We start from the raw sequence: 12,245 nt of genomic DNA on the forward strand, positions 1-12,245 counted from the left end.
TACTTTGTTAACCTAACAAGTATTTACTTAAAGGTCTCTTAAGTAATTTGCTGCTATCTATATATCCAAAGCAAACTATTATTTGGCCCCTGAGATGCCCCAATACTACCACTGAACATTTACTAAAATCATCCAGATTGCTGAGGGAGGGTTACTTCATTCTCAAGAGGCTCAGATAAAGATAGGCTTTCTTCATCTTGGCTAATATTAGCTAGGCCAACTCCAAAGAGAAGAACACACCAGAATACAGACAGCTTAAAGGCCTCCTCAATTCCTAGATTCTCCAAGGCTTTTGCTTCACTTCTTTAATTTCTCTCAAGCAGCAGGGGAATAGTGAATTATCAGTCTCCGCCATCAGCCACAACAGCATCACCAATAGCTCAACATCAGAAACCAGAGGGAGATTTCAGAAAGATGAATGTTGGTGATGCAGTACAAAAAGGACAATAATATTTTACAAGGTCACATGACTCCACAGTGGCAAATATCACTTGTTTTTCATCAAATAGGACTTTGGTGGCAGGGAGAAAATAACTCCTGGACTTGTAGCCATCTATGTGTCATTTTTACAAAATGATCTCTTTTCCCCTGTCCCTTAACAGAAAGGCTAGTTCCACATTAGATTTCTGTCTCCTAGCCTTGAAACCACTTACCCATGACAGCTACTATCCTAATCCTTTAGTCTGGGCCTTATCCTACATGGGAATTATGCCTGCCAATTAACTGTTGCTGCAGGGCTAACAGATTGAAGAGGAACTGAGAGGGAGACAGGAGGGAAGAGTACTAACATGCCACCTAAATCCTGACAGAGCTGCTACATTTTGAAAAGACTATGAGAAGTCCAAAAATTACTTCCAACCACACATTTTCAGAATGTCATCCCTACAGAGTCAGGCCCAAAATTTAGGGCTGATGAAAGGTTTTTATGAGATGGCAAAAAAAAAAAATAAAACTGTTTCAGTAGCTTAGTGTTTAGCTTCGTTCACATTTAGCCAAGGAATTCATTCTACTCCTTATGACTGCAATGCTCTATGTTCCTAAGATCACAAAGCATCCTTCAAGGACCATCTCTGATGCCCTTCCCGCCCCAAGCCTTTCAAGATCTCCTCAACAGAGAGATTCCCCTTGCCCTTGAACTCTCTGGCATGCTATACTGTCATAGTTATGTACATGTTTTGACAGGCAGAATGATGTGGAAGGAGCAACAGGGATTAGAAACAGAAGAGCTAGGCTCCAATTCCAACTCAGTCTCTTACTGGCTAAAACCCTGAACAAGTCACTTTTCCATTTCTGAGATAAAAAGCAGCACAGCATAGTGAACAGGGGGCTCTGGCCGTAGAGACAGGAAGATCTAGGTTCAAATTTCATCTCATATTTGCTAGCTATGTGACATTAAACAAGTCATTTAGCCTCTCTGTGTCTCAATTTCCTCAACTGTAAAATGAGATAGTTGAACTAGAAGCAAGCCCTCTAAGAGTTTTTCCAGCTCTAAATCTGTGATCTGATCATTCTACGATCTAGAAAAATATCTGCCCCTCAAGGTCATTCCCTACCTTAAACATCACAAAAATGAAAGACATTATTCCCTTCTTCAATAAGTTCTCTGAGGACAGGAATTGTATCTTTGTATCCCACCAACTGACTATATTTAAAGTGCAGTCTCGGGCAATTAATGTCTTTGTATCTCACCAAAACACAGTACTTCACACATAGTAGGTGCTCAATAATAATTAAATTCAAGTATACGAGAAACCCAAAACCATTAAGGAGTTTTTATCATTTGAACTGAGCAAAAAATGTCAGAGAGGAATAACACACAAAATAAAAATAAAGTTTTTTAAATAGCAATGGTAAAGGGTTTGTTTTTGTCTCATTTTTAATTCACTGATGCATTTATGTTAAGACTATATTCCCTTATGGTGGAAAAAGTTTGATGTTTTCAAAGAACTTTAAGAGCTTCAAATACATCTATCTGTCTCAATAAAAGAATTGTAACAAATACTATTCTTTCATCACAATTCAATTCTGAAGATAAGGCTTTCCAAGTTCCCACAACCCTCACTCTCACCTCTTCCTCTTCCTCCTCTCCCTCCTTGTCAATCATCTGAAGAAGCTTCTTTTTGTCATCATCAGCTTCTTCCACTGCTGCCCCATCCTCTTCCCTATAACGATTTCGCTCTCGGGTTCCAGCTTGCTTACGCCGAGTCTTCAGTTCCTCTTCTTCATCATCACGGGGCCGTTTTGTGCCCCTGTTTGGCTAAGCAAAAACAGAATCACTGCATGTCAAGTTAGAGGGAACCTTGGTGATCTCCAAATCTAGCCCCTCATTTTACTGATGAGGAAATATCAGATCAACAAAGCACCGGAAGCTATTTAGTAGTAGACCTGAAACTAAAACTCAGGGCTCTCGATTCTTGACTCAATACCCTTTCCACTATAACAACCAAACTTGATTTTGTATTCTATAACCCCACATTGGCTATTCGTAAATTTTTTCAATTTTAAAAGGTAGAAGATGGCAATTTATAAATAGCATTCATTAAAATGAGTCTCATATTATAAAGCAGTAACCATCAAAACAATCTGGTATTGGCTAAGAAATAGAAGGGTGGATCAATGAAACAGTATAGGGGTAAATGACCTCAGCAATCTAGTGTTTGATAAATCCAAAGATCCCAACTTTGAGGAAAAGAACTATTTGACAAAAACTGCTAGAAAAATTGGAAAACAGTATGGCAAAAATTAGGTTTAGGTTAATATCTCATACACTATAGCAAGATAAGTTCAAAATGGGTATATGTATTTTTAAAATTGTATTTATTTATTTAGAATGTTTTTCCATGGTTACATGATTTATGTTCTTCCCCTCCCCTTTCCCTTTCCCCCCTCCTGGAGCTGACAAGCAATTCCACTGGGTTACATATGTATCATTGTTCAAAAAAAATGGGTATGTGATTTAAACATAAAGAGTGATATAAGTAATTTTATAAGTAAATATATTAGGTGAATATAGAATAGTTTACCTGTCAAATCTATGGAAAAAGTAAGAATTTAAGGCCAAATAAGAGATAGAGAACATTACAAAATATAAAATTAATAATTTTGATTATAATAAATTAAAAAAGGTTTTGTACAAACAAAACCAATGCAACCAAGATTAGAGAAAACAACAGACTGGGGAAAAAATTATAACAAATTTCTCTGATAAAGGTCTAATTTCTCAAACATATAAAGAACTAAGTCAAATTTATAAGAAACCAAGTCATTCCCCAAGTGACAAATGGTGAAGGAATATGAATAGGCAGTTTTCAGATAAAGAAATCGAAAGTATCAATAATCATATGAAAAAATGTTCTAAATCCCTCCTGATTAGAAAAACACAAATCAGAACAACTCTGAGGTATCATACCTTACACCTAGCAGATTGGCAAACATGACGGTAAAGGAAAATAATAAATGTTGGAGAGGATGTGGTAAAATTGAGACACTAATGCAATGCTGGTAGAGTTGTGAATTGATCTAACCATTTTGGAAAGCAATTTGGAATTATGCTCAAAGGGCTTTAAAAGAATACACATACCTTTTGATCCAGCAATACCACTACTAGGTCTGCATCAAAAAGAGATTTTAAAAAAGGGGGTGAGGGGACCTATTTGTACAAAAATATTTATAGCTATGCTTTTTGTGGTGGCAAAGAATTGGAAACTAAAAGGATATCTCTCAATTTGGAAATGGCTGAACAAACTGGTATATGATGGTGAAAGAACAAGGAATGAGGAATAGGCTGATTTCAGGAAGAACTGGAAAGAACTACATGAACTGACGCAGAGTGAAATAAGCAGAACCAGGAAAACATTATACACAGCAACTGAAATATTGTAGGACGATCAAATGTGAGAGACTTTACTACTAACAACAATGCAATGATCCAAGTCAATTCTGAGAGACTTATGAAAAAGAATGCTATCCACCTCCAGAGAAAGAACTGTTGGAATAGAAGTGCAGATGAAAACATGATTTATCATTTGTTTATTTGGGTATATGACTTGGGGTTTTGGTTTGATAAGATTATTCTCTTACAAAAATGAATAATATGGAAATATGTTATGAGTGATAATACATGTATAACCCAGTAGAATTGCTTGTCAACCCCAGGAGCAGGGAGAAAAGAGAGAAGGGAGACAACAACAATCATGTAATTTTGGGAAATTTATGTGTAAATTTGTTATTGGAATAAAATTAAGATAAAAAATTTTTTAAATAAGACTTATAAAAATCAGAAATTTCCTTCTTTGTGGCAACTAACATGGTCCATCTATCTTCCCTAAGATACAAAATTTTTATTAGTCCCCTCCCTTAGATATTTGCCATTATGGATGACTGTCAACAAGAGGGTGCCGGTACTGTAAGCAAACTGCTACTAAACAGATGATCAAGTAAGTGATTTGATAATATAGATAAATTTTCACTGTATATGTTATTAAATATCTGACTTGTAAGTACGCATTCAGCTGACAGACCCCAATATGTCAGAGGTAAAAGGCCATTCCCCTCTATAGTTAAGCTTCTTGCAGTTCCACAATCCAGGTACTTCAGCTACCCTAAGCATAGGACATTTCTTAGCAAATTCAAATTATATAATTGCTTTTCTTCACTCTATTCCCAGTCTCTCTGGAATAGATAATAATTTGATATGATCACAACCTATTTTCATAAGTATAAAAATCTACCATAGCCATTATTGATTGACTCTAAAAAAACTGTTGAAAACATACCAATAATTTAAGACTACAAAAAAGCATGAAATAATTTTTACCTGAGGGAAAAAAAAAGAGGGAAAATTTGCTTGATCCCACAACAGTGTAGTCTTCAAACTGGAAATCTGCAGCTCCCCAGCAGGTAAGAACTTCAGCCCCTTGGGAGCACTAATTCTTTTAGGTTCATAAAACCAAGCCTGCTGTGATTCTGATTAGCGTGAGCTGCTGCAGAAGCCAAGTTAGGCCGACTCGCCATGAAAGGCAGATTTCAGGATTGTTTATTCATTGGGGGCAGAGGGAAAAGGCAGTGGACTACTATTAAAAGAAAAAAAGAAAATAATGCCATAATTATGAAATACAAAATGGATGCCGAGTAGCAACTTCTCTTTTCTCCCTTCTCAATCTCCCAACACACATATAAATTCATTCCTTTGAAACATACTGTTTCAAAACATACCTAGAAAAGACTTTTTACCTCTAATAACATCTAGTGAAATAGCAACTTCCTCTGAGGGATCTAAAGTAGGTCCTTTCATCTTTACCACAATCTTGGAGTTGGTAACACCATTTCTATTTTACAAATGGAAAAATAGCATATTCAAGACTATATGGTAAGGACTACTACAAAGATCCAAGTTCCTAATGTGCTTTGTGCTGATCTGATGGGCCCTCAACAGAGGAGTTTCTGAAGCTGCTCTCTAGCGAGGACTCAATCAATAATGATTCCAATAACCCATACCTCCAATAGACCCAGCTGCAGAATAATAGAGGTGAGGAGATTTGGGGAAAGAACATAAACACATCAATCAATCAATAAGCATTTATTAATCCCCTATTAAGTCCCAGAAGCTCAGGATATAAAGACAAACTCATTGAAATAGGCTGCGCCCTCAAGGAACTTGCATTTTATCAGGGGAAATGACATAAATATATGTCAGTACATATACAAAATGTACATATATACCAATAAATACAACAATCAGAAAAAGGAGGGCACTAACTGCTAGAAGATTTGGAAGCTTCCTGTGGGTGATATAAATATAAACTCTGTCATCACCTGGTCAATTCAAACAAAAGATCAGTGTCAGAACTAAAGGAGGCCTTAAAATATGATCTTTTAAGTTCCATCAAGCAATATATAAATCATCTTGAAAAGAATTAATTTTTTGAAGCTCTTAAAATAAGTGTCCATTCAATGATAAGAATAAGTAGAGCATCACTCCATTCCACCAGAGACCATCAGTGGGATTCAACCAAACCTCAAGGCTAAAGACAGCATTCAACATTAAATCATAGGAAAATGAAGTGGTACAAGGGGAAGAGCACTGATTTGGAGTCAGAGAAACTGAGTTAGAATCTAGTTCTTCCACTTACTACTGTAAGACCTTGTAAATCCTGCAATTAAAATTCTTTGGGTCCTAGTTATCTATAAAATGGAGAAACTAGTATACATGATCTCTAAAGTCTCTAGCTCCAAATTCTTTGATATTAGGACCCTAAGAGTCTAAGTCTTAACTACTCACAAAGAATTTGGAGCAATTAAATTTAATACACACTTATTAAGTAGCTACTAAATGCATGGCACTATACTAGGCAGTGCAGAAGAAAGATCATATACGAAGAATATAATTCCTGCCCTGATAAGTTTACAATACAGTAGAATTTTATATTCTAGGATCCATTGTTTTTCTTCTCTAATTTCTCATATGTAAACAAGTAAAACTTGGTCTCTAAGATTCATTGTAGCTCTATAACATTTTGTGTTCAGTCCCCACTGCCACCCCGAAAAGAAAACCCAGCCATCAACAGTAGCAACCTACCTAAAAATATATTCTAAAATCCTACATATCCAGAAGCCATCATAAGGGAAATACCAGTTCCAAAAGACAAAGGAAAAAAACCTAGAGTAGCAGGAAGTAGACATCAAAACTATTTTATTTCTCACTAAGAGAGCCAAAGAAGGATCAATGGCTCTAACATCTGTCCCTTTACTTTGTTTTACAAGAACTATCCCAAGAAGTTTATTCAAGACCCTGAGAGGAGAGCTACTTTCATTCTTTATATTTGTATACCCAGTTCCAATTACAGTGTCTAGTACAGACTAAGTATTTAATAAATGCTTGTTGATTGATTCATACTAGTCACCTTTGAGGATTTATTTTTGGTATTTTGCAAAGTGATTGGAAACCTTCAAAATAAAGAAATGTCAGGAGAAATTGCTTTTAATAAAGTCATCTTTTTATTTCCACTGTCCACAAGACTAGAAAAATAATTAACTGTTAATGTCTATTATACCAACACATCCAGGCCTAGACATACAGGATTCTTAATTCCCTATTTTAAGACTATTGTAGAGTGATAACATCTGCTGAGTATTTGTTGGGTTCCAACCTCAGAGGATCTACTTTCCAGGAAATATAGATTCCGAAATGGATAAAGCTCATGAGACGTTTGATAATTGCTGAAAACTAAAAGTATTTTATAAAAAATATTTCCACTAGAAACAAAAACAAGATTTCTTACATGAAAGCTCTGAAAGAGTTAAAAATTAAATAAGCATTTATTTGCCTAAGCTACTCCCTGCATACCCAGATAATATCCAACCTAAGCTCCAGGTTTTCATTTCTGTGTCTCTCTCTTCCCTTTTTTTTTTTTAATTAAAAAGCAGTGAGAGGCTATAGCTATAATGAGGGGCTACAGGAACATGCAGTTATATTGGGTTTAAAGTAATGTACCATAGGAAGAGGCTACATAACCAGAACGAATCCTAAATTAAAACTCCACTATGAAACCAACTCTATTTCCTCTGAGCATGCAATCTATATTATCACCATTTATGATCTGTTTCTGCCTCAATTACAATTCGGGGTAAGGGTTGTGTGAAAAAGGGGATTTCTATAATATATAATGAATATCATTATGATAAATTATGAAAATACACAAAATGTAATTATTAATACAAAGACCACATTTGTATCAGAATATAACTTTGTAAGTAATAATATGGAGGAATGAAGATAGAAAGAAAAGAAGTCTAAAATTAATATGATACAAAGTTATATGGGTAAAGAGGAAAATCTGGGTCCCAAGCCCAGAAGAAAATTTTACCAACCCTTCTATATCCCCATGGCTTCCTCCAATAAAAGTGTTTATACAATATTAGTCAACAATATGGTACTTAAAAAAATCAATAAATCTCCGCTAATATTCTTAATATAATGCTGATTTTGATTTAAATGCTGATTCCTAAAAAGTAAATTAACGTGGGTATTTTGATTTTCACAAAAAAGCAGGAATAATTTGTTAATTTTTACCTTTTATTCTGATTTTTAATACTACACAAAATGGGTACTTTCATACACTAAGTATAACAAGGATATTGTACATAATAATATTCTGGATCTATTAGGTACAGTCTCTTAAATAGATAATAAATTCAACATACAACTTCCAAATCCATTCTAGCCTATAATTCTTTCTAGCCTTCCCTGTATCCTTTCCTGCACATTTAAATACACATATATACACACATATGAACATGAATGTATGTTTGTATATGTATATTATATATATAAATAAAATATCCCCCAGTAATCCATTTATTTTCTTCCCATTTTTTATTTATTAGAATATGCCTCTCTCCTCATCTGCCTCCTATCTCACCCTGAAATGGAAGAAAAAAGAAAAAAATATCCCTTGAAACAAATATGCATAGCCAAGCAAAACAAATCTCTATATTGGTCATAAATGAAAAGATATGATTTATTCTGCATCTTAAGTCCATCTACTCTCAATTAGGAGGTGGGGAGCAGCTTCATCATCAGGCTTCTGGAATCGTGGTTCAACAGTGCACTGAGAAGAGTTTTTAAGTTTTTTTAAGTTTTTTGTCTTACAAAGCATAAATTGTTCTTCTAGTTTTGTTCATTTTATTCTGTATCAGTTTATATAAGCCCTCCCAAGTTTATATGAAACCATCCCCTTAAACACCTCTGATAACATATTGTTCTATAACATGCATGTACTACAATCTGTTTAGCTATTCCCCAATCACTGGGCAACCCCCCTTATAGTTTTCAGTTCTTTACTATAACAACAACAAAAAATTATGTATATTTTTCTACACACTTGTCCTTTTCCTCTTTTTAAAAAGCATTTTTAGGGGGCAGCTGGGTGGCTCAGAGGATTGAGAGTCAAGCCTAGACACAGGAGGTCCTAGATTCAAATTTGGCCTGACACTTCCTAGCTGTGTGACCCTAGGCAAGTCACTTAATGTCCACTGCCTCACCCTTACCACTCTTCTGTCTTGGAACCAATACAAAGTATTGATTTCAAGACAGAAGGTAAGGGTTAAAAAAAAAAAAGTATTTTTAGAGTAGAGACCTAGCACCAATAGTGTTGGGTCAAAAAGCATGTACAATTTTGTGACTATTTGTGCATAGTTCCAGTTGAAAAGTGGGAATTATTTTGAAATGACTTAAATTGAATGTGTAATGTTTGTATTTCTGCCATGGTCAACTGACCATAGTTAAAGTACAGTCTCAGGCAATAAAACATTTATTAAGCATCTACCAAGTGCCAGGTTATGCTAAGTGCTAGAGATACAAAGTCATAAAACAGTCCTTACTCTCAAAGAGCTCACATACTAATAGGAGAGGCAACATACAAACAACTATATACAATCAAGATAAAGAATGAATTTAATATAATCAAGAGAGGGAAAATACTAGCATTAAGGAGGCTGAGAAAGGTTTTCTGTGAGAACTAAAGGAGGTTGAGAGGCAGAGATGAGGAGGAAGAGCATTTCAGACATGGAAGACAGCCAATGAAATGTCCAATTAGAAGATTATCTTGTATAAAGATCTGTGTCCCTGGATCTGAGTATATGAAGGTAAAGTGTAAGAAGAGGAGGGCAGGGTTAAAGGTTTTGGATATCAAACAAAAGGATTTTATTTTTCATCTTGAAGGTTACAGAGAACCACTGGAATTTATTGAGTGGGGTAGGTGCAGGGGAGAGGGGAATGACATGCTCAGCTTTGCTACAGGAAGATAACTTTGACCACTGAGTGGATGATAGGGTGCAGTAGGGAAAGCCTTGACAGGGAAACCAACTAGCAGGCTATTGCAATAACCTAGGAAGGAGGTGATGAGGGTTTGCAGTAGGATTGTAGCAGTGTCAGAAGAAAGGAACATATATAAGAGATGTCTGAGAGAAACAGTCCACATTAGGAACACTGATGAAAAAACAGGCACATTAACATTGGTAAAAGAGCTATGAATGCTCTAAACATCCTGAAAAGCATTAAAAAAAAAAAACTTTAAAAAAAAAAAAACTGACTAAAATGTCTATCAGAGAGGTCACTACTAAGTCCCCACCACCACTAACAAAAGTCAAAGACAGAAGATTCTGATAGAGAAGTACTAGAAATAGAGCAAACATCCACCAATGTGAGGAATATCTAAACAAGTTCTTATACATGAATGTACTGAAATATTTCTATGTCAAAAGAAACTATAAATATAAAGATGAGAAGAATGGGAGTAAACAAGTATTTTTTCACTTTTTTTTTTCATTTACACATAGAAATGACTTTTGACAATTGTTTTCTGACATTTTGTGATTCAGTTTCTCACCCCCATCCACAAAAAGGGCCAAATAATCTGATATAGGTTATACCAGTACTGTCATGCAATACATGTTTACATATCCCCCATGCTGTAAGAGAAGACACATATCACATGTACGATAAGAAACTCATAAAGGAAATAAAATGAAAGATGGCATGCTTTGTGATCTATAATCAGACTCCAACAATTCCTTTTTCATCATGAGTCCCTTGTGTATATCCTGGAACCTCACCTCACTATAATAGTTTAGTCCCTCACAGGTCATCACTGTACAATATATGTAACTGTACACAACATTCTGGTTCTGCTCACTTCACTTTGCATCAGTTCATACAAGCCTTTCTGGTGCTTTTTGTGATCACCTTATTTGTCATTTCTTATGGCAAAATAGTTTTCCATTACAACCACATATACCACAACTTGTTCAACCATTCCCCAATTGATGGCTACCCCTCAGTTTCCAATTCTATGCCACTACAAAAAGAGTTGCTACAAATATTTTAGTACAACTAGGTCCTTTTCCCCTATCTCTGATCTCTACCAGTAGTAATATTGCTGGGTCAAGGGGTATGCATAGCTTTATGGCCCTTTGGGCATGGTTCCATATTGCATTCCAGAATGGTTGTATCAATTCACAATTCCACAAGTATATTAGTGTCCCAATTTGCCCACATCACTTCCAACATTTATCATTTTCCTTTCTGGTCATATTAACCTATCTGATAGGTATGAGGTAATATTTCAGTTATTTTAATTTGCATTTCTCTAATCACTAATGATCTGGAACATTCTTTCATATGTTTATAGAAAGTTTTAATTTCTTCATCTGAGAACTGCCATTCATATTCTTTGACAATTTATCAATTGGGCAATGCTTTCAACAAGTACTTATTGAGCACTTACAATGTAACAAGCACTGTAGTAAGGGCTTGTGATTCAAAGAAATGCAAGAACACAGTCCTTGCCCTCAAAGCAAACATTCTAATTGAGAAGATAACATGAGCAATAAGTATTTAATAAGCACTTACAATACGCCAGGCATTATGTAAAGTACTGAGGATATAAAAAAAGATTAAAAAAACATCACAGGTATGCAGAAGATATATGTAATATAAATCTCTAAGGTGATCTCAAAGGGAAGGCACTAGAGGAAGCAAATAGTGAAAAGGGAGGAGAAAAAGCTGGGAATTTGAACAGTTTTGAAGAAGGCCAAGGCAGCATGGACACTCAGGGAAGGAAAGAATTCCAGATCTGGGAGCTGGTCATCAAATGACACAAAGTTAGAGGATGGAGTATTATGTAGAAGGATTTCCCTATATGGATGAAATCACAGATATGTGTACATGTTATTTTTCAGAAAGGCACAGACATTTTTCTTCTTCTTCTTCTTCTTCTTCTTTTGATTCTTCTTTAGTTTGCTATCTCCTGAGCTCACAATTTTTTCAGCTCAACTGGTTAAATCCTAGGCAAAGCTAGAAAGGAGATCCTAGTCAAGCTGAGTCTCAGCTTGCTGGGAAAACTTACATGAATTGATGTAGAATAAATAGAATCAGAAAATATATACAACTACAACAATGCAAATGGGGGGGGGTGGAGAAAAACTGAATGCAATTTTTGGATATTTTTGTATTGGTTCCAAGGCAAAAGAGTGGTAAGAGCTAGGCAAAAGGAATGAAATGACTTGCCCAGGGTCAGCCAACTAGGAAGTGTCTGAGGTCATATTTGAACCCTGGACCTCCAGTCTCTGGACCTGGTTCTCAATCTGCTGAGCCATCTAGTTGCCCCCTATAATTTATTAAAGCAGTGGAAAATGCACCTCCTTTTCTTTTTATGGATGGATGAGGGGCTTGGGAGGCAAATTAT

At 35.5% G+C, this 12,245-nt stretch overlaps 1 protein-coding gene across 1 annotated transcript in view; it reads right to left on the reverse strand.

Moving 5' to 3' along the window:
- CTNNBL1 (catenin beta like 1) overlaps window positions 1–12,245 on the reverse strand; it is a 216,689-nt gene that overhangs the window by 161,624 nt on the left and 42,820 nt on the right. Inside the window, exon 2 of the mRNA XM_044664307.1 lies at window positions 2,069–2,257. Within this exon, the coding sequence (XP_044520242.1) occupies window positions 2,069–2,257 (189 nt within the window). The remainder of the gene's footprint in view (window positions 1–2,068; window positions 2,258–12,245) is intronic.

The sequence above is a fragment of the Gracilinanus agilis genome, chromosome 2 (assembly GCF_016433145.1).
Source record: "Gracilinanus agilis isolate LMUSP501 chromosome 2, AgileGrace, whole genome shotgun sequence".
Classification (NCBI taxonomy): domain Eukaryota; kingdom Metazoa; phylum Chordata; class Mammalia; order Didelphimorphia; family Didelphidae; genus Gracilinanus; species Gracilinanus agilis.